The sequence below is a fragment of the Plutella xylostella genome, chromosome 24 (genome assembly GCF_932276165.1).
Source record: "Plutella xylostella chromosome 24, ilPluXylo3.1, whole genome shotgun sequence".
Taxonomy (NCBI): Eukaryota; Metazoa; Arthropoda; class Insecta; order Lepidoptera; family Plutellidae; genus Plutella; species Plutella xylostella.
In genome coordinates this window covers 2,307,269-2,330,378 of record NC_064004.1, presented here as the reverse complement: position 1 = coordinate 2,330,378, position 23,110 = coordinate 2,307,269, and the positions used below count along the sequence as shown (strand labels likewise).

The 23,110-nt window shown below is 42.4% G+C and overlaps 1 protein-coding gene across 1 annotated transcript in view; it reads right to left on the bottom strand.

The window, feature by feature from the left end:
• The window catches only part of LOC105382082 (leucine-rich repeat serine/threonine-protein kinase 1), a 97,425-nt gene that overhangs the window by 58,477 nt on the left and 15,838 nt on the right, over positions 1-23,110 (bottom strand). The window contains 7 exon segments of the mRNA XM_048629739.1: positions 5,070-5,187; positions 5,686-5,841; positions 6,319-6,429; positions 7,251-7,395; positions 8,059-8,174; positions 8,449-8,614; positions 12,593-12,752. Coding sequence (XP_048485696.1) covers positions 5,070-5,187; positions 5,686-5,841; positions 6,319-6,429; positions 7,251-7,395; positions 8,059-8,174; positions 8,449-8,614; positions 12,593-12,752 — 972 coding nt within the window.

Below are 23,110 nucleotides of genomic sequence, written 5' to 3'. Positions count from 1 at the left end.
AGTTAGAAACATCAATGGTGTTAACAGGACAGCGGGAAAGCGCGTCGGCATTTGAATTAAGGCGGCCTTGTTTATAAACAATTTCGTAGTCATATTCCTCGAGTTTTAGGCGCCATCTTATTAATCTGCTGCCTGGGTCTTTTACATTAAAAAGCCATACTAAGGGCCTGTGATCGGTAACGATCTTAAATTTCCTACCAAAAAGATAGGGGCGGAAGGTTCTAACAGCGAAAATTATAGCAAGGAGTTCCTTCTCCGTGGTGGAGTAATTACCTTCCGGTTTATTAAGTGTCCTTGAGGCGTAGGCGACTGGCTTATCTTTTCCAATCTCGCCTTGGGAGAGGACAGCACCAACGGCATAGTTACTGGCATCGGTTGTAATCACAAAAGGTGCCGAAAAATCAGGGTATTGAAGCAGAGGAGCCGTGGTAAGTTTTTCTTTAAGAATTTGGAAAGCAGTGTCTTGTTCTGATGACCATTCAAATGGAACATCCTTTTTAAGTAATGCAGTGAGAGGTTTAGTAAGCTTGGAGAAATTTTCGATAAAGCGGCGGTAATAACCGACCAATCCCAAGAATGATTTTATTTGTTTTACATTAGTAGGTTTAGGAAATTCAGTGACTGCTTTGACTTTTTCAGGATTCGGAGAAACACCTTTATCGGTGATGATATGGCCTAGATAGGCTACTTCGCGCCTTAAGAATTCGCACTTGTCAGGCTGAAGCTTAAGGTTGAATTTTCGAAGGCGGTCAAATACGAGGGTTAGTTTTGACATGTGGGACTCAAGGTCATGCGAGTAAATAATACAATCGTCGAGATAGACATAACAGTGTAAGCCTTGTAGGCCTGAAAGGGCTGTATTCATGAGTCTTTGAAAGGTAGTAGGGGCGTTTTTTAACCCAAAGGGCATCCTGGTGAATTCGTAGTGTCCAGAGACGCTTGAATTTGTGCTGACTGTGAATCCAGTTTTTGGTGCGTCCTTGGAACTCATTAAAATTTGGTGAAAGCCACTTGCAAGGTCAAGTGTGCTGAAATATTTTGAATGACCTAACTGGTCGAGGATATCAGTGATAAGAGGCAGTGGGTAACTCTCAGAAACAGTGACATCGTTTAAACGACGATAATCAATTACGATTCTCCACTTTCGTTTGCCAGAAGCGTCAATTTTCTTAGGAACTACCCATACTGGGGCACTCCATGGTGAAACAGAGGGACGGATTATATTTTGATCGAGCATTTTACGAATCTGCGAATCTACTTCCTCCTTGTGGCATTCAGGGAAACGATATGACTTTACATGAATCGGCGGTGCGTCGCCTGAATTAATAGTGTGCTCGATTGCATTAGTATAAGATAGAGGTTCGCCTTCTATATGAAAAATATCGGTGTACTGAGAGCAGCATTCGAAAAGAGCTTTCTTTTCTTCGTGATTTAAATGAGAGCAGCGAATAGAATTTAGTACTTGTTTAACGCGATCGGATTTAGTAGAAGTAGTAGAATTTATTTGGTGACAAACATTAGTATCGAATTGTTCGCGTTCAATAGGTGTCAATTCTACGGAATAATCTTTGACTTCAATGTCTGAGTTAGTAGTGTTGAGAATAGAGATGTTTATTTTATTGTTTGGCTTGATAGAGACTATGCAATTAGCGACATAAACACCTTCGCATAAGGTATGGTCTAAGACCAGAGCTTCGTTGTTTTGATAAAGCTCGGGCTTGTAATTTGATACAGCGCACTCGATAACAGCCTCGGCTCGGGCCGGGATAATGTAAGTAGGTTGATTATAAACAATTGGGATTGAGTCACCGTTTATGGATAATAATTTTGACTGATAGTCAATGTTTGCTTTAAAGTAGCTAAAGAAATCGCTACCTATGATACCATCGTAGTGCGTCATATTGACGTCATCATTAGTGACGTGAAATTTATAATTCAGTGATTGATCCGAGATGGTGAATTCCATCTGGAATGTACCTAATGTTTCGATGATTAAATCAGAGTCGGTGATGCCTTTTATGTTTACTTTTTCCGTAGAAAGGTCTGGCGTTTCGCGCAGACTTGAATTTTTGACTATGCATATAGTAGCACCCGTATCAATTAGAAAACAGAGGGGTTCCGTAGATTGATTTGTTTGTAGGTAAACGTGAGGTAAAGATACCTTTTTGTTATAATCATCAGTGTACTCAAATAAAATAGTAGAATCGGTGGATTTAGTATTTTTAGGTATTTTAACCTGTTTAGGCTTATCACAAAGCACAGTTATGTTTTTCGCGTTTTGTTTCGCGGAACTCAGCTCATTGGACTGAGGTGTAGATTTAGTAAAGTTAGTATTATTATTTTGTGACGTAGCAGAAGAACTCGCACTTTGACGAGATGTAGAATTCAGTGAGAAATTAGTAAATTCAGTGGGACTCGAGTTTTCACGAGATGTATTTTTTAAATTAGTGTGACTCAACATATCTTTGTTAGGTAGTTGAGATGAACTCTGGTTTTCCAGAGATGTAGAACTCCGCTTCGGCAGAGGTGGACTCATCATGTCTTTATTTGGCATGTGAGGTGGACTCTGGTTTTCCAGAGGTGGACTCTGTTGTAACAGAGGTGGACTCAGCGTTTTATTATTATTAAAATGCAGTGAATTCAGTGGACGCTGAGGTGAACTCGGTCTTGGCCGAGATGTATTTTCATTATAAAAATTAGTAGAACTCGTGTCATTTTTAGACAGAGGTGTATGACTCAGCAATTTATTTTTATTAAAAATCAGTGAATTCAGTGATTGCTGAGATGTAGAACTCGGTATCTCGGACCGAGATGTATTTATGAATTTAGTAGATTTTTGTGTGCCGTTTGAGAGATGTGATTCCGGTAGGCACTGACCCGAAATCTTTACTGGTTTAAATTATCATTTTGAACGTCGCTGAATTTTACATGCGCGGATTTAGAAGAAGGGCTCGGCGTATTAGCCTGGCCTTGAGTGTTAGAATTTTGGCGGTTACGATATTGGAGTTTACGACACTCCTGAATTGTGTGACCTAAATTTTTGCAATAGTGACATTTTTTAGGACCTGAAAGAGAATTTTGGTTAGTGGTCACATTATATGAATTATGAAATTGCTGAGGTTTCCTATTCCTACTGAAACACTCAGATGAAGTGTGCCCTGTTTTATGACATAAGGAGCACTGTTTGGGGGATTTAGAATAAGGATTAGCCTTAGGTCTGGAGTTGTACAGCTTTTCTTCTTCTATGGCGTGCTGCACAGCCTCGTCTAGAGACTTGGGGTTCCTACATCTGACGACTGTAGAAATTGAAGGGTTGTGGAGGCCTAATATGAAGGTCTTGAGGGCTAATTCCTCATTTGAAGCTATCCTGCCTACGATTTCTTTATCATCTTTGCAGGTGTAATGAGACTCAGCTTGCATCCTTGTTAAAATGGACTCTATTCGAAGAGAGTACTTTGTGACGTCTTCATTACTAAACTGTCGGCAACTTGTCATGTCTAACAGTAAATGCGTGGAGTCCTTTTTCTCTCCAAACGCTGATTTAAGGAATGGCTTTAGCTCATTCCATGATTCAAATGTTTTTAAACTACAGGTAACCTGTGCCTTGCCTTCCAATTGGGACAAAATATATTTACACAGCACGTTTTGCTGGTCGGGGGAAGCAAGTGACATAGCATTGTCACAGTTAGTGAGGAATGCGGGGAGTGATTCCCGATCCCCATTGTATGGTTTAATAAATTTAGTAAGGACTGATAAAGTTATCTTTTCAGCCATTTTATCTTCTGATTTGGACTCTACTTTGGGAGGCATTTAAATTGAATATTATGCGATGTTAGACTTGTAGACAACTTTAGAAATACGGCACAAAAATAGCAATAAAATCAGTGTAAAATTCAGTGTAAAAATTCGATAAAATCAGAGAAAACTCAGTGTAAAAATGTGTATAAAGACTGTGTAGAAATATAGTAAAATTAGAACTTTCACTTTAGCACAAATTGACTTTGATCACAAACTCACAGAAACACGATGAAACACGTTGCCATTCTCACGCCAGTTGGCGCGATAGAAGTGTAGACACGGTGCTGAGACTGCAGAATCGCTGGGAACCGCTGCGCGACTCACGTTGCAGCGCGGTGAATTCACGTGGGAATTTAGGAAGTTGCAGTGGAGATGATGAGTTTGATGATGGAGGTGAGCAGAACTGGCTGGCGAGCTCGTGACTAGAGAAGCCGCCGAGGCTCGACCATGACCCGGAGAAGTGGTGGATGCAGGCCTTGTCTAAGGGCAAGGTCTTACTGTCGATCCCGTAGAGGTGACGCGATGACTGCCGGCTCAAGGCTAGAGAGGCCTGAGTATGACGGCGAGGCGCGGTGCTGGCGAGGAGTGCTGACTGCGGGCTCAAGGCTACAGGCCTGAGGCTGACCGTCGAGTCTTCGGAGAGTAGCTGGTGCGGGCCTTGTCTAAAGGCAAGGTCTTACCGTCGGCCAGGACAACTTTTGCAGGGGGTGTCGGCTCGGATTCGGATACCAGCGTCTAGACTCAAAGTCTTTTGACCTCTCTGGTATCCCACTTCTGACACCAATTTGTTAGGAGACCGACCCCAGTTGCCTTTTTAAAAAAAACTACGATTAACTCCTAAACACTATTTATTCCTTTAAACTGCACAACACAACAATCACCCTAAAACCGACTTCCGAGTTACGGAGCGGGAGGAGTTCCGCTTCTCGCGAGGACCAGATTCTAACTGTTTATTCCAAGTACAATGAATGAAAGTAAAGTATGACATCACATGTGTCTTACCATGTGCATGCCTGCATGGAAATATACCAAAGCTGCATCAGCAGTAATTACTAAGAGATAAGGGTTGTAACAGATCGCTTCCGCATGTCGATGACACTAACAAAATCTTATCTTAATCAGGATTACCCACTATTAATCTTCGATTCTGCAAATGTTCGATGTGCCATTGAACGTTCCAGTCGTAATAATATCATCAATATGTGTAGTTCTGCATGTAGTTATACCAATATTGTGTAGTACTGGATGTAGTTAAATCATAGTAAACTCACGGTCGCTACTATAGCTGCTCCGGGCCGGGGAGGGCGAGGTGGAGCTGCGTCCCGGAAACGCGGACGAGTGCCGCGGCCGGCGCCGGGACTCGCGCTCCGAGTCTATGTTTGTTAGCACCTGGGGATAGATGACGTTGTTAAATAAAGACACAATTACAATATGCATTTTTTGAACTCTCAGTGACTATCATAGTCGGCTGATTTTAATCTCTACTTCTTTGCGTTTGCTTGGATCCTGAAAGTTTGTTACTAGCAAATGCCGAGAATCTATTGGTTTTACAGTATTTTAGAATTTAGTCCAGAAGATATTAGTGACGTGCCCATTGCAAGCTTTCAATGTATTCACCCGACATACTATGCAACTTAAACTTGTGTTATATTTTGGCCTTGAGTCGCCTTGCGGGTGGTATATACAGACCTATACGATTAGATGCCACAAATTCACCAATTTCTATGAAAACCGGGCGTGCCGAAATTTATAAATATATGAACCAAAAGTTGATCATTTGTTCAACCTTTTGACACGGGCAGTGGAAGTAAAAAATTTAAGTGTCATACATGTCTGTGATGGTATACCATTCAGGCATGATTCTTTAGCTATAAACATTGGACTTACTTTATCCGGCGGCTGGGCGGGTCCATCCGGGTCCGCTCCGTTGGCCAGCAGGATCTTGACCACCCTCACGTGACCCCCCCTGATGGCGGCGGCCAGGCAGCAGTCGCCCGGACGCCCGAGGTCCACTCGAATTGGTTTTACTCTGTTCTCTTCATCCTGGAGGATAAAAATATTATGTACTAAAAATATATTACAATGAAGGAGAATTTTGATTAGAAACTATTACTACTATCAGTACAACATGTGAACATTTCACGTTTACTGAATAAAGTAATAGAATGAAATACGAAAGTTACAATAATAATTATTTTTGTTTATTTCTCCAATCTACATTCAGTGTTTTTTTTAACAAGAATATTCTGTACATCAAAAACAATACAAATGAAATGGTTTTTATTGGATAGAAGAGGAAAACATAATAATAATATAAATTAATAAATAAAATAAAAACTATATGTGTGTGTGTACAAATAAAGAATATTCTATCTATCTATATAAGTAACCGCTTCTTTACAGATAACCATCTAGTTTTTTTATAACAGGTAGATCACAGCGTATTCACAGTCGCAATATTAAAAATAATCAACAGTCGCAATATTATAAAACGCCAAAAAAACAACATTTCATACTCACATGTTTAGTATTATTCGTAAGGCCAGTCAGTCGCGTGACGATGGCGTGTATACCCATGGATATACCGGCCCTGGTGGGGGACGCCGCCGCCGCCGCTGGGGAGCCCTCCTCCTGAAATATACAGGTATACAGAGTGAATAACAGTTATATAAGATATTTACTAAACTTTTATGTATATTTGTACAAACTATACTATAGACCTTATTATATTATGATAAGTATATAAATATATTATTCTAAACTATCACTGTCTTATTTCATAAATCTTTCGGAACAAACACAGACGTCAAACTTAATATTATATTTTAGCCGCGTACCACCCCAACTCGCTGGTTCTGGCAGAATTACCAGCGCTGTATAATTTTTTGTACAGCACATGCTGAGTCTGATACATTTTACTGACATAATACTCACCACAATTATTGTGATTCTTCATGTCACTGTTCCTATTGATGTTGTTTTGTATTTGTGATGTGTATTCTTTTAGTAAATAAACGATGTGTCTATGTCTGTATTCATACATAACTTTTTGGTCACGGGATAGCCAGAGAGAGATTTTCGCGTGGGGATTCTTGAACTAAAAGTATACCTTTTGTACACTTGTATGACATATAATAAGTGTACAAAAGGTGGACTTCATGCTAAAAGCATTTTCTATCAGCCAACCTACAGGATATCTGTTACACTGAACGTCTTCAAATCCTCCTTTGACCTTAGAAAGGCACTACGAAGAGTGGTACGATAAGAACAGAAAAGTCGAGGGCAGAATCTGGTTGTTATTAGGTTTGTTGGATGATATTGATGATGGGTTTCTGTTGAATATGGCTATTGTTTTTGCTGTTTCATTCTTCTTCTATCTTTTCCATCAGGCTTGTGCAAATATTCAAACTACGTGTAAATAAGCAACGTTTCTCTTTACAATTGTTTCTTACCTGTAAACACGGGACAGTGTGCGACGTAAGGGCCTCCACTAACTCTGCGTTCCCCATCGTGCACGCCACGTACAGCGCGGTCTGACCGCTCACGTCGCGCGCGTTTATGTCGAAAGCCGCGCGGTAGCGTCGGCCCTTAGGGTCTCTGGGTAAGAAAGAAGGAAATACATATAAGTAATAAGTGCCAAAGATACTATAGAGTGGGATTTTATTAGTGAATGAGCTGAAGGCTGGACTGGCTGACGACGGCGACGCAACAAAAATCTCCCTAAAGGGTTTAAGGCTGGGGCCAGCGGTGCATGTATTAAAAAAAATCACTTATTGTTTGCAATGTATATTTTATGGGCATATGTGAGAATTGAGAATGAATAATACATGTAGGTACCTACTAGCCAGAAATGGAGCCTGGGTCGTTGTTCCATTCACGTATATGATAAAAAAAAACACGCACTCACGCCTTGTACTAATGTACTCCCTTGCGGGGTAGGCAGAGGTGCATTGCTGCACCCACTTTTCGCCAGAGTGTTATGTTAGTCCCAATGTAATAGGGGGCGAGCCTATTGCCATTTTACGGGCACATCCAAGTCCCGAGAACAAATATCTGTGTTTAAACAAATATCTGCCCCAGCCGGGAATCGAACCCGGGACCATCGGCTCAGTAGTCAGGGTCACTAACCACTACGCCATTCGGTCGTCATATTTGATACATTACGAGTATTATCATATCCATGCATTACAATTTGTAAACAAATAAATTTTAAATAAATAAGCAATGGTTTAGTGATGATGATGAGATGATGATACTCACTTATAAGTATTCAGCATAGACTCTGGATAAGAGTAGTTTAACAGCAGGTTGACTATGGACGGATGTCCGCCGATGCAGGCGGCGTGGAGCGGCAGCCATTTCTCTACCGTCTCTTGCTGTGGATTAAATAAAAACATTTATTTCTTTCAAAAAGTTATAGAAATTGAGTAAAAACTAATACGTTTTTGGCCCTATACCATGAACAGAATGCGGGGAAAGAAACTCAAGAGTATAACATTACAATAAGATAATATTTTATTCGAAAACTTCATGTGAAAGCTGGCATACCCCAAGGTCCTATACTTAGTCCACCATTATTCATAATATATTTCGACACACTTAACACCTAACCAACACCAATCCGAAATACAATAGTGGCAAAACCTATACCTGAGCGGCAGTAGGAAAGTAAGCCAGCAGCAAGGCGGCGACATCCACGTGACCCCTGTAGCACGCTATATACAGGGGGCAGTAGTTCGTGATCGGGTGCGCTCGGCCGTCGGCGCCGTCCGCCAGGAGGTAGGAGACCGCTTGTGCGTTGCCTAGTTCTGCAGCTCTGATGGGGAGAAGATAGAAATATTAGCGTCAAGTTGTCTACGCTCCACGTATGTGGTCGGTTATGGTTTTTATAATGGTAAATCTGGCGGATTTAATGCTAAAAGCATGTTCTGCCAGTCAACCTGCTGGAGTTTCAGAGGTAAGTAAGGATGTGCAAGAAAAACCATTTAAAATATGACAGTGAAATAAAAAATGGTTTTTGTTTTGGTTAGGTTAGAAGAGGTCATCGTAGGCATATTTTGTAGATTGGCCGGCTTTTGGAGGACGGAAATGGATAATTTGTAGCTCATATCATCTCATGGTTATCGTAAAAGACTGCACTGTTTCCTCCACTCACATGTAGAGCAGCGTGTTGGCGCCGCCGGGCGTCATGTTGACGACGAGCCCCGCCTGCCGGCCCAGCGCCGCCAGCCGCCCCTTCAGCTGCGCCGCGTCGCCCGAGGAGACCACTGCACTGGCATTACTGGGTGGAACTGGTAGCTGAACTGTTCTAGGAAACCGATCTATAGGAGAATCTTCCTTTCGGAGAACTTTGCTTTCGACAAACCGCGCTATTAGTATGAGTAGTAAGCGCTCTTTCAGCAAAACGACTGTTGCTGTACCATGCTTTCGGCAAACCACGCTATTGGAGAAGGAACATTGGTTTCTCATGCATAGATTACTGTATATAGAGGGTGTTGGAATAAGAGTGTACTATGCCAAAACCTACCCCCTTTTTGCAGCACCCTGTATAGATTACATTGCTTCCACACTTGATACCTCCATAGGATGATCGCATACCACATATTCGATGCTGTTTTGTTTCTATCGATTTCGAAAAATCGAGCTTCTAGAGGAACATTCTTTCTTTGTGAGCGTTCTTCCGGTAAACCAGCCGTCGTCTAACCAGGATTCGATAGTGCTTTGTTTCTGTCCACACTCCACTCACATGTAGAGCAGCGTGTTGGCGCCGCCGGGCGTCATGTTGACGACGAGCCCCGCCTGCCGGCCCAGCGCCGCCAGCCGCCCCTTCAGCTGCGCCGCGTTGCCCGAGGAGACCACGCCACTAGCATTACTGGGTAGGACTAGTAGCTGAACTGTACTAGGCAACCGAGCTATAGGAGAATCGTTCTTTTAGCGAAGTAACCAACGAACCTATTGGTGAACCTACGGTGCTTTTGACGAACTGCGCTATTAGTCAGCGCTCTTTCAGTGAAGCGAACCTTGCTGAACCATGGTTTTAGCAAACCATGGATAGGATATAACGGATAGGACAGATTCGATGCTGTCTTGGATTAAGCAAACCATTCTATCGTAAAAAAAAATTGGTAGCCCATGCATCCTATAGGTAGATTCCACTGCCACAAACACTAAATACTTGTATAGGATATATCGCATAGGACAGATTCGATGCTGTTTTGTTTCAATCGATTTTGAAAAATCGAGCTTCTAGAGGAACATTCTTTCTTTGTGAGTGTTCTTCCGGTAAACCAGCCGTCGTCTAACCAGGATTCGATAGTGTTTTGTTTCTGTCCACACTCCACTCACATGTAGAGCAGCGTGTTGGCGCCGCCGGGCGTCATGTTGACGACGAGCCCCGCCTGCCGGCCCAGCGCCGCCAGCCGCCCCTTCAGCTGCGCCGCGTCGCCCGAGGAGACCGCGCCACTAGCATTACTGGGTGGAACTAGTAGCTGAACCGTTCTAGCAAACCGAGCTATAGGAGAATCATTCTTTTAGCGAAGTAACCGACAAACCTTTTGGTGAACCAACGGTGCTTTTGACGAACTTTGCTATTAGAAAGCGCTCTTTCAGTGAAGCGAACCTTGCTGAAGCATGGTTTAAGCAAACAATGCTATTGGAGAAAGCAAATTGGTAGCTCATGCATAGATTATTGTATACGTAGATTCCACTGCCACCCACACTAAATACTTTCGATAGGATATATCGCATAGCGCAGGTTCGATGCTGTTTTGTTTCTGTCGATTTCGACAAATCAAGCTTCTGAAGGAGCATTCTTTCTTTGCGAGCATTCTTCCAGTAAACCAGCAGTCGTCTAACCAGGATTCGATAGTGCTTTGTTTCAGTCCACACTCCACTCACATGTAGAGCAGCGTGTTGGCGCCGCCGGGCGTCATGTTGACGACGAGCCCCGCCTGCCGGCCCAGCGCCGCCAGCCGCCCCTTCAGCTGCGCCGCGTCGCCCGAGGAGACCACGCCACTAGCATTACTGGGTGGAACTAGTTGCTGAACAGTTCTAGGAAACCGAGCAATAATAAGACACGGATTCTTTTGGCGTCGAACGGTGAATTCGACAAACCGCGCTATTATATAGTACAAGCAATCTTTTGGACAACCAAGCGTCGTGGAACAATGCTTTCGACGAACTGTGGCATTAGTAAGCGCTCTTTAGGTTAAATTACTATCAGTGCACCATGATTTTGGCAAACCGCGCTACTGGAGAAGGTAATTTGGTAGCTCATGCATAGATTATCGTATAGATAGATTCCACTGCCACCCACACTAAATACTTCGATAGGATAATCACAAAGGACAGATACGATGCTGTTTTGTTTCTTTCGATTTCGACAAATCGAGTTTCTTTCTTTGGACCAACCATCGTCACAGTGAGGTTTCCTCGAAATGTGTTATAAGACAAGCGTTCTTCCGGTAAACCAGCCGTAGTCTAACCAAGATTCGATAGTGCTTTGTTTTTTTCAGCATAGGATATAATCGGATATAATCGCATAGAACGGATTCGATGCTGTTTTGTTTCTGTCCACCCTCCACTCACATGTAGAGCAGCGTGTTGGCGCCGCCGGGCGTCATGTTGACGACGAGCCCCGCCTGCCGGCCCAGCGCCGCCAGCCGCCCCTTCAGCTGCGCCGCGTCGCCCGACGAGACCACGCCACTAGCGTTACTGGGTGGAACTAGTAGCTGAACCGTTCTAGGGAACTGAGCTATACGAGAAGGATCCTTTTAGCGAAGTAACCGACGAACCATTTGACGAACTGTGCTGACGTTCTAGTAAGCGCTCTTTCAGTGAAGCGAACCTTACTGAAGCCTTTGGCAAACCGTGCTATCGGAGAAGGAAAATTGGTAACTCATCCATAAATTATTGTATAGATAGATTCCATTGCCTCCACTCTAGATACTTTCGATAGGATTTATCGCATAGAACGGATTCGATGCTGTTTTGTTTCTTTCCATTTCGAAATATCGAGCTTCTAGAGGAACATTCTTGCTTTTGACCAACCATAATCGGAGCGACCTTTCCCCGAACTGTGCTATAAGACAAGTGTTCTTCCGGTAAACCAGCCGTCGTCTAACCAAGATTCGATAGTGGTTTGTTTCTGTCCACCCTCCACTCACATGTAGAGCAGCGTGTTGGCGCCGCCGGGCGTCATGTTGACGACGAGCCCCGCCTGCCGGCCCAGCGCCACCAGCCGCCCCTTCAGCTGCGCCGCGTCGCCCGAGGAGACCACGCCACTAGCATTACTGGGTGGAACTAGTAGCAGAACAGGTCTAGGAAACCCAGCTACTAGCTATATTAGGACACTGATAATGGTGATTTCGACTAACCGCGTTATTAGACAAGCGTACCAAGCGTCATGGAACAATGCTTTTGACGAACTGTGCTATTAGTAAGCGCTCTTTCAGTAAAGCGCACCTTGCTGAACCATGTTACCATGTTTTCTGGAAACCATGCTATTGGAGGAGGATAATTCGGAATTCATGCATAGATTGTCATATAGTTATATAGATTCCACTGCCACCCACACTAAATACTTCGATGGTATATATCGCATACAACAGATTCGATGCTGTTTTGTTTTTTTCGATTTCGACAAATCGAGCTTCTAGAGGAACATTCTTTCTTAGGACCAACCATCGTCGAAGCGAGCCCCGAACTGTGCTATAAGACAAGCGTTTTTCCGGTTAATCAGCCGTCGTCTAACCAGGATGCGATAGTGCTTTGTTTCTGTCCACACTCCACTCACATGTAGAGCAGCGTGTTGGCGCCGCCGGGCGTCATGTTGACGACGAGCCCCGCCTGCCGGCCCAGCGCCGCCAGCCGCCCCTTCAGCTGCGCCGCGTCGCCCGAGGAGACCACGTCTCGGAGCTGCTGGTGGAGGGAGAGGCGCTCGCGCTCGATGGCATCTGGGGGTGGAGGGTTTGAGGTTAGGTACAGTAAAAGTGGAACTGAAAACGGAAGTGGATCCTAACTAATTGTTAATTTAAGATCATTTTTCAGATTTATTTAAGGACAAATCCATTAAAAAGCCATTATTAATCGGATAATGTATGTAAATGTAAGTAAATAAAGAATATTCAATCTATCTAAATAACTGACAATGATAAAAGTATTTGCGAAATCGCAAGCTCTGTTATCAGGACTTTATAAAAAAAAAGTTTATAGTTGGTCTTTATTTCAGTTATTTAAGGGTAGGTATTAAGCCTAGCTGCTGAAAGGAACTTGAAGGAAGTGGTAGATGACGACAGTACATTTAGTTCCTTTATGCAACTAGGTATTAGGTCATATTTTAATATTGGTTGGATTAAGATAAAGCCGTAGACTTAGTGGAAGGTTTCAGATGGTATTCAGAGGGCCTAGTGGAAGTTTTTGCACCTTTATAGCTGTGAAAACTAAATTCGAATTTGGTTGGCGTTGCTATGCAGCGGCAGTATGTATAGCGCTAGTTGGTGACTCTCCCATACAAATTCGCGTATGGTTTTAACTTCTAGAATTTAATTTTCAAAAAGTCCTGAAAAACAGTCATACAACAAAAAAACAAACCCTTTTCTCTCCAAGGATCCGCCATATCGTCACTGAAGTAAAGACTAACGTCGAAGGCGACATCAACATCGTCATCTTGCTCTATCTCTATCTTCTGTCTCTCTTCTGACAGCCGACGCTGTCTCAGCTTCTCCACCATTGGCGGACGCTTTCGCTCGCGAAGAGAGCGGAAGCGGTGCAGCATTCGATTTTCAAATCTGTTCCCGCTCATTTTTGTTTCTTTTGCGCGCACCGGAAGTTGAGAGTCTATGGTTGGATTTATTGCACTTTTTGATTCGTCTTTTGTATAGTTTATGGTTTGCGCGTATTTTTGGTACTTGGTTTGATTAACTCACTTGTTTAGATAGTTTAGTTACATACCGTATTAATGTATTTTTGTGCTTTAGATTCATTTGAGTAAACATTTCAAAAACTGTGGGAAATAAAATGAATTAAATTGTTAGACTTAAAACCCATGTTACCTTGATTGTCGTTGGGATTATTACCTAGAAATAATGAATTAAATAAAAAAAATTACGTTTTAAGTATTTATCGATTGACCACTATCGAACAACTATACTGAATGATCAATTGAATTCGTGTTTACGTAACCGCCTGATCTCAAAAGCTAATTAGGTGGTTTTACCAAATATGGCTCGTTTGTCTACCAAGGTTTTATGTATTTAAGTTAAGCAACCATACACTCTACCTAAGGCTTCTGTAGTTGGCCAAAATGTACTACCTACACTAAATTATTTACTAAATACATGTACAGAATTCTGTGATGGAATTAGGTAAAGTATGGCACGCGCTTCGCTTCACCTCAAAAGATATTTTCGTGGAAATTCAGTGCGTAATTTTCGGAATAAAAGTTTATTGAATTTGATACAAATTACTTCTTAAATGTAATTTCTTTTTGACTTCACGATAGGACTCCTGGTTCTGGAGTAAAAAATGGCCTATGCCTTAATCCCAATTTACATCAAAATACACAAATTCAAATGGTTTAATCGACGTAAAATTTTACAATTATTTGTCGATAGTCATCTATGACGACCGAATGGCGTAGTGGTTAGTGACCCTGACTACTGAGCCGATGGTCCCGGGTTCGATTCCCGGCTGGGGCAGATATTTGTTTAAAGACAGATATTTGTTCTCAGGTCTTGGATGTGCCCGTAAAATGGCAATAGGCCCGCCCCCTATTACATTGGGACTAACATAACACTCTGGCGAAAAGTGGGTGCAGCAATGCACCTCTGCCTACCCCGCAAGGGAGTACAGTAGTACAAGGCGTGAGTGCGTGTGTGTGTGTGTGTCATCTACCACCATTTCACAAAGGCCCCGTCATTGAGAAGGAAAGAAATGGCGAAAGAAACTCCTCGAGCATCTTTTCAACTTTTTCCTTATAATCTATTACAATTTCTAGTACCTACAATTTTACTTAAGTACCTATATCCATTTCATTTTTTCAATAGCCTTAGCTGAGGTGGACACTTACGGGCAATGAAAAGGTTCCACTGAGAAAAGCATCAAATTACTCCTAAACGGAAAAGGTTATCTTAATGACGCCTTCTGCAACATTGAAGTACATTTAACAGAGCATCAGGATATTACCAACTAAAAACATTATTTTTTTTTTATTTTAAATTGAATGTTCGCAAAAGTCGGGGTCGTTTAGTGTCGGCATTTTTTGAGTGGAACTTTTTAATCGCCTGTGAGTGTACAACATGAGTTTTGGTCAAGATACGTGGTCACTACTATACAATAGTGAGTATCTTTAAGTGCAAAAATAACCACAACCTCCCACATTTCCTCACGCAACACGTGTATCGAGTAAGGAGCATGTAACTGAATAGTATACCTAATGTGTAAGTAAGTATACAGGGTGAGTCTTTCGTAGGTGCACATCCGAAAGAAATATTATCAATAAGTTTTATTTTGTTGTAATGAAGTAGGGGTATTCACGAAGAAGAAATCTACTTCCTATACTTATATACAAAGTCACGCTAGTCACTTTTTGAAGCATATTTTTTTTATATAATACTACCTGTTCCCGCGAACTTCGATTCGCCTGAAAAAGTTTTCCCGTGGGCATTCCGGGATAAAAAGTACCATATGTATAACAAATTTCATTCAAATCTGGTTCAGTAGTTTTCGCGTGAAAGAGTAACAGACAGACACAGTTACTTTCGCATTTATAATATTAGTTAGGATTCGAAGGTCTTGATAACAAAAGTTGTTCAGAATGTAGAGCTCTGTGACCTACTTTAGTATGTGCACCTACGAAAGACTCACCCTGTATAATAATATGTAGTGTCATGTGTAAGTGAGTACACTGACAGACAAGTTACGCGGATTACGCGGAGTATCGGGTTGCACTTTGCAGTTGTCGGGCTATTGTTCTCTGTAGGTACTTAAGCTGAACCTGTCTCCGCTGCACGGGTTCGCTATCCACGTCAGCAAACTCGTTTAACCGCTTGAATCCCTTGAATAAAGAATGGAAAGCTATTGTCGTCAGGCGTGATATCGCAACTTCGGGCCGTAAATGGTTAATGCGCGTGTACCAGTCACAGCGTCGTATTTATCTCGAATCGTTTTATACCTAGTGACGTTTATCTACGTCGATAACGGACCCGTGCAGCGTGGGGGATACGCATAAGTCATGTAAATGTTTAAGTCAACAAGATAGGTTCGTGAAGCGCAGCACCACTCCGAAACTTTTATCATAAGACTGATAAGACCTACCTACCTACCCCTACCTCTGTGTTCCTAGGTGGCTACTCTCGAGAACCCGTTTTTCCCATCGCTCTTTGGTATGCATGTATCTACCTAGAATGTAGATAAGCAAATTACCTCACGTTGTTTTCCTTCACCGTAAGAGTACGTGGTATAATTGAGCTTAAATTACTTATTTCTACAGAATTCATTGGTACATGGCAGGATTTGAACCTACGAGACGACCTCACGAAAACCACCACGACTCTAGGTATACTAGTTTTCCTGCTTTCATATACTTAAATATATTTTTTGCACCTTTCTACCTTTTTACCTGTACCTCCTGTAGGTTGGCTGGTAGAAAATGCTTTGAGCATTAAGTCCACCTTTTGTACACTTATATCTCATATTTGTGCAATAAAGTGTTAAATAAATAAATAAATAAATATACCTACACATGTCGATTAAGCCTCGCACTGCTAAATGTATCTATAGGTAAAGTCGTAGACAGAAGCCCTACATGCGGTTGTTATGTAACATTCGCCTTACCCTGAACTGGACGATCGCTTATTCGGTGAATGTCTTTTGAATCACCGGCCAAGAGAGGTGTTATACGGTCGCAATGTAAAGAAAAGATAAAGAAACATTTATTCGACACATAGACAGCAACAACAACAAAAAGAAAAATACAGACTTAAAGAAAAGAAATACATATACAAGATAACAAGGCCAAAAAAATAATAATAAAAATTTAACATGAGACAAAAAAACAAAAATACAGGCAAAATATAAAAACAATAACACAACGGGTTGCTGTCCGGAGTGTCGAAACGGCACCAGCTCAGCATGAGCTGTGGACAGTAAGGCCACAGCGCTGATTTTCAGCTGGCCCTTTTAAGTGACCTCAGTCACGTACACGAGTACCTACTTAACTATGAACAAACAAAAAAATAAAAATAAAAAATAAAAAATAATAATGTATAAGTATAGGTATATGGGACGTGTGTGTTGTGTGAATTACTGTTATGAGTGTGTATGGTAAGTAAATAAATAATGCAGGTTACATTAAAAATATATAGGTATGTGTGTGTAAATTCTGTAAAAAATAAATAGTACTTGTTAAAAAATAATAATAGTATATATACTAATTCCATTAATAATACATAAATATTACAAAATGTATCAGTAACATAAATACTAAATACAGAGCAAAATAAATATAGTAATAGTGCGATGCGAAAAAGTAGTGGGTAGCCATAATGAAACGGCGAACGCACCCACAACCTGCAGCCTAAAATAAATTTCAGTAACCGGGCGCGATCCGTTCAGTGTACCCGCGTCATCCCGCAAGCCATTCATAGATAACGGGACGAGGCGGCGCCCGCGCACCCACGCCCGGATACGAAATGAAGCACCCCACGAACACCTAGTTCGTACAATGCGTGCAGTGATCACAATAACAACCACTATCAGCAGCAAAAGTGATGCATAATGTTCGTATTGTTACAAAGTCAGCATTACGATAAAAAAAGGTAAGTGTTTTTTCTTATTATTATAATTCTACTGCGATAAAAAACATACATAGATATTATAAAGTATATTAACTAGGTACGTGTGGACGACTATGGGTGGGACAATAGATATGTAATACCGTTATTACAGGTTATCAAATTTATAATAATTAAGTGAATAAACTATAACTATACATTATATTTTGTTTCAGGGACAAATTAAGCAGCATGGCTGCACGCACCAGAGTTTAAGATGTTGAGGTGATGGATTATAATGTACTACAGCGTGCAGCCCGCACCATGCAGCCAACCACGGGACACGGAGCCAATACTGCGCGTGAATACATTCGAAGTAGGTATAACTTCTTAAAGCCCTTTTCTTTGATCATCAAGTAGGATCATTTTGTAATAAAATTTAAAAGTCGATATTGATTTCAGGTCACGGAGGGGTGGTCTCAAGGTGTTCCATATGAAGCTGGCTGCATAACGGAACGAGTTGCGAAACAGTGCGGTTTTGTGCTTCGGAGTGACCATAAGATAAGTGGACGCCCTAGTATTTATTGTATGATGGTTACGAGACCATTCAAGTTTGTTGTAAAGGTACTGGGGTGATTTGAACTTTATAACGCCAAACAGGAGCGCGGCAAGGTGCAGCCGCTGTCTGGCGGCCACCTTCAGTAGCCCGCAAGAGTTGAGATAAGGGGTAACATGGGAGCGGGGAGGGATATCCATACAGAATCTAATACAGGCGTTTTGTACCCTTTGCAGTAGCTTTTCCGTTTTCCGTAAAAGACATGGGCCATATACAGTGTCCGCATAATTTAGTTTAGACAGAACAAGCGACTCACATAACTGTATTCGCAGGTCAACATTAATGTACCGTCTAATTTTATAAAGAGTCTTGAGTCTGAAGAAGCAGTTTTTGACCATTTCAATTGCGTGTTTTTCAAACCGTAAATAATTGTCGAATGTTAGGCCTAGGTTACGAGCTTCGGTTACCTGTTCAATATCTACTCCTGCTAGTTTTATGGTAGGGTTATTTGTATTAGTAATTTGAACTTGTTTCCTTGTGCCAATAATAATAAACTTCGACTTATCGGGATTTAGCTTTAAAATATGCTTATTAGCCCAGGTCGCAATACGATCTAAGTCCTGGTTTATAAGATCACAAGTATTGTTAACGTCAGATGGGGATCCTGATAGATATAATTGTAAGTCATCAGCATAGACATGGTATTTGCAATTTACAATCTCATTGGTGATATCGCTAGCGTAAAGGATAAATAACAATGGTCCTAGGGTGGATCCTTGCGGGACTCCTCTAGATACTGGATACTCAGCAGAAGCAACTGTATTGCCATCACATTTTCTCAGCTTAACTATTTGTGAGCGTTGATCTAGATAGCTATGAAACCATTTGACCGTACTAGCATCAAAACCATAAAATGTCAACTTTGCGATCAGTAGCGGAACATTAATAGTGTCAAATGCGCGGGAAAAATCCAACAAAGTGAGAATGGTAGACATACCCTTATCCGCGGAAGCCAGTATATTATCTACCACGTCAATTAGGGCAGTAGAGGTGCTGCGGCCTCGACGAAAACCGGACTGTACATCAGGCAGAATACCATTAACCTCCAGGTAGTGCGACATTTGGTTATACACAGCTTTTTCCAGAATCTTTGACATACATGACAGCAAACTAATCGGACGTAGGTCCTTGTATTGACTCGGAGTAGGTATTTTAGGTATAGGACTAACCAGAGCAATTTTCCACGGGTCCGGAAATGTAGAAGTTTTAATAGAGTAATTAATTATAAAAGTGATAATATCTAAGGTTCGCGGTAGCGTCAGCATAATCATAGCCAATGATATGCCATCGCACCCGAGTGCATTCGATTTAAGTTTGTTGATAATTTTGCCAACCATTAGCTCGTCGATAGGTGAAATATTAAATGTATATGTGCCATGTCTGTTAGATTCATAATAAATTATATCTGATAAATTTATCTTATTGTTACCGGGAATGTCAAGGAAGTGTTTGTTAATCATATCGGGGTCATTAAAGCTATCAGGTAGGTAGTCAGTTTTATGTTTACGGAGTACAGTGTTCTTAAGATTCTGCCATAATTTCGCCGAGTTTTTAATATTGTTATTAATGTTGGACTGAAAATATGCTCGCTTTTCACTGTGTAAAGCTGCATTTACTAAATGTTTCAGGTCCTTATAATAATTGTTGTCTGAAGCGGAGTTAGTGATACGAAACCGTTTATGGGCTGCGTCTCTCAAACTCATCATGTACTTCACGTTATCAGTGATCCACGGGTAGTCGGCGCCCTTCACACGGACAGTGCGCTCGGGAGCATGTAGATCAAATAATTTTATCATGTAATCAGTAAATGTGGCTACCATTTGATTGACATCATCAAAACTTTTAATATGTTCCCAATTAATTAAGTTAAGGTCAAGGTTAAATTGTTCCAAAATAATATTTTTTAATGGCCGGTATGTAATCCATCGGGGCAACGGTTTAGGTTTTTTAACATTCAGTCCTACTGTTATGAATGCATGATGTCCTAGGGTAGGTATGTAGTCGACATTTATACATTTAATATCCAAGTCTGAGCAAACGACATCTATTAAAGTTTCGCTACTGCTAGTGAAGTGCGTAGGTTCGGTTACGTACTGTTTTAAATCAACCGTTTGTACAAAATCATCAAAATGACGCCTTTTGTAGTCAGTACTATTAGGTAAAAGATTAATGTTGAAGTCACCAAGCACAATCATCTGGTCGTAATTAGTGAAAGATGTTATACTGTCCGTTAATGCATCAAAGAAAATACTACAGTCTTGCCACGGCGGTCTATAGGCTGTTCCGATAAGCAGTTTTATTGTGTTAACGGTACAGCTTAACCACATTTGTTCGACGCCGGCCGCGGCGGGATGTGTGCGAAATCTTACCTTTAGACCCGTTTTCACATACATACCTACGCCTCCACCTCGCATGCGCTTACCTGGGGGTCTCGGCGTGTGGCGCAGTTTGTAGCCGGGTATGACGGGCGCGCGGTCTATCTCCCCCTCCCTGAGCCAGGTTTCGTTAATAGCCATTATGTCAACATCATAGCGTAGTACAGTGGCTATGAGTTCATCATGCCCTGTGCCCAATGATCCCGCGTTAAAGAGTCCAACTAATAATGACTTGTTTTTACCAGTCATTTTGTACTTATGAAGGTGTAGGTAATTTGTATAAATATTATGATGTATATAGGGTATAAGGTGTTATATAATTTGTATATAGGATATGTATGTATGTATGATGTATGCGTGGGGACAGTTTTGAAATGGCGTAAGTTTGTATTCGAGCTTGGGCATGGTAATGGGGGAAATAGAAAGTGATAGGTATAGATTATAAATATTGTAAATATTATACTGTTATGATTAAATGCCACTAAGTTATTAGTGAGCTGGGGCACATTTTGATCTCCGGGTAGCAACACAGTTAAAGCAATAACTAGAGAATAATAACAAGTACAAGATAAATGATAGACATCAACAAAGCTATATATGCACGTAGTACATGTAACACAGAACAAAGACATAAATAGGCATAAAAATATCATCACCCAGTATAATAAGGTTGTATGGGTGTGGTTTTTTACACCATTAAGATCAACCGGCAGTTTAAGAAGCGACTCCGAATACCCGGCTAATGTCATCAGCTGACCGTATCCAGTGTCGAGGTGTGTCCTGTCCCTGGCGGGCGTATATGCGTCCCTTCTTGGTCCAGAGAAACCTCCAGGACAGACGTCGCCCGACCTCCCGCGTTTGGTAGTACAGTTGGCGGTTGTACTTGGTGAGCCTCTCGTTGACGTAGAAGGGGCGCGGCGCTGAGGACTGGCTGAGGTCGGCCGAGGTGGCCCCGCGGCGCACGCGGGCCGCGGCCGTGAGCTCGTCCTTGACGGCGCGCCGCGTGAAGCGCACCACCAGCGGCCGCGGCCGGCCCGCCGCCCCCGCGCCCGCGTCCCCGCCCTCGCCCGGCGCCCGGCGCCTTGCTCCCACACGCTCCGCGCTGACTATGTCGCTCTCCCGGAGCGTGACGCCCAGCTTGGTCGCCACCGCCATGATCATATGGGTGGCATTCTCCCCGTTCTCCTCCGGGAGGTTGCTGACCTCCACGTCGTTGCCCAGAAGCTCCTGGTCCTTTTCGTTGAGCTCTAACCTTAGCTCAGCGATGACGGACTCTAGTCGGGAGCCCGTTCCTTCCATCACCCGCTTCTCCAGCACGTCCACCCTCGAGTCCAGGGTGCTGAGCCGTTCCTCTGTTGCGGAGAATGAGCTTTTGAGGTCCTTGACCTCGGCCCGGAACAGGCGGATCTCCTCCCGCACGGCGCTCAGCTCCTCGCGGAACAGGCGGATCTCCAGCCCGAGCTCCACTTTGAACTCTTCCGTCGTGTCATTCGCAGTGGAGTTGTGGCGGCCGTCGGACACGACCGGTTCAGGCAGCTCAAGGGAGTCTATCCCTTCAGCAACGGGAACATCGATGTTGGGCGCGGGCGGCGGGTTCCCGGATACACATCCCGGGCAGACCCAGTTAGGGGTACCTTCCTCGCCTCCCTTAAGGCAGAACGGGTGGTACACGGTACCGCATTTAGCGCATTTCGCACACTTAGCTATATCAGCCCGAGCAATATATTTCTTGCAACCACCGCACTTGGTCATAATGGTAGGAAATTAGTTTACCACCGAGATAGCAAATTCACTATGATTCTAATAGATGTCACTAGCGTCGGTTACGAATCGGGATCCCTAGATGGCGCTGCTGGTGATTTTTTGAATTGTTTAAATTTCGATTATGGGGTAAACACACTGCAAGCAACTGAGGTACCCACAATTTGTGTACACAATGTATCCCCTAGGCACTTTTTGTAACACTAAATACAGGTGATATACAGCACAGAAACTCGAGATATCAGTTGATGCACATATATGTAACCACAGAAAACTTTTAATAAACTTTTTGTTACTTAATACTTGGTTCTTTTAATTTTTAACACGGAAGTAAACAGTTGCAAGCATCACTCGTATACGATCGTGACGGCACTTACACTTACAATGTGTATCTATGTGTTTTACGAGATATGAAAGTGACGAACCGGTCACTTATTTAATAATTAATTAGGTACCTACTTAATATTTTCTCAATTTTTTTTTTTTTTTTTTTTTTAATTTATCAAACGTTAAACATAAAATCCACCCTAGCTTCGTCAAAAATAAAATACAAAAAAAAAAAAAAAAAAAAACAAACAAAACACAACTTACTTAGCTAAATAAACCACCCCAGGACGCACCCGACCCAAAAGTCCCCATAACGCTAGCTGCGTTGCCGCGCTGCACGGCAAGGGAGATCCTCTGTGCCAGGTACGCCCCAGAGCGGTAGTCAAAACCGCGGCTCCTCAAGCGTCGCCCAATCTCCCTGACGAACTGCCTCCCCTGTTCCCCCAAAGAAAGTGACTGAG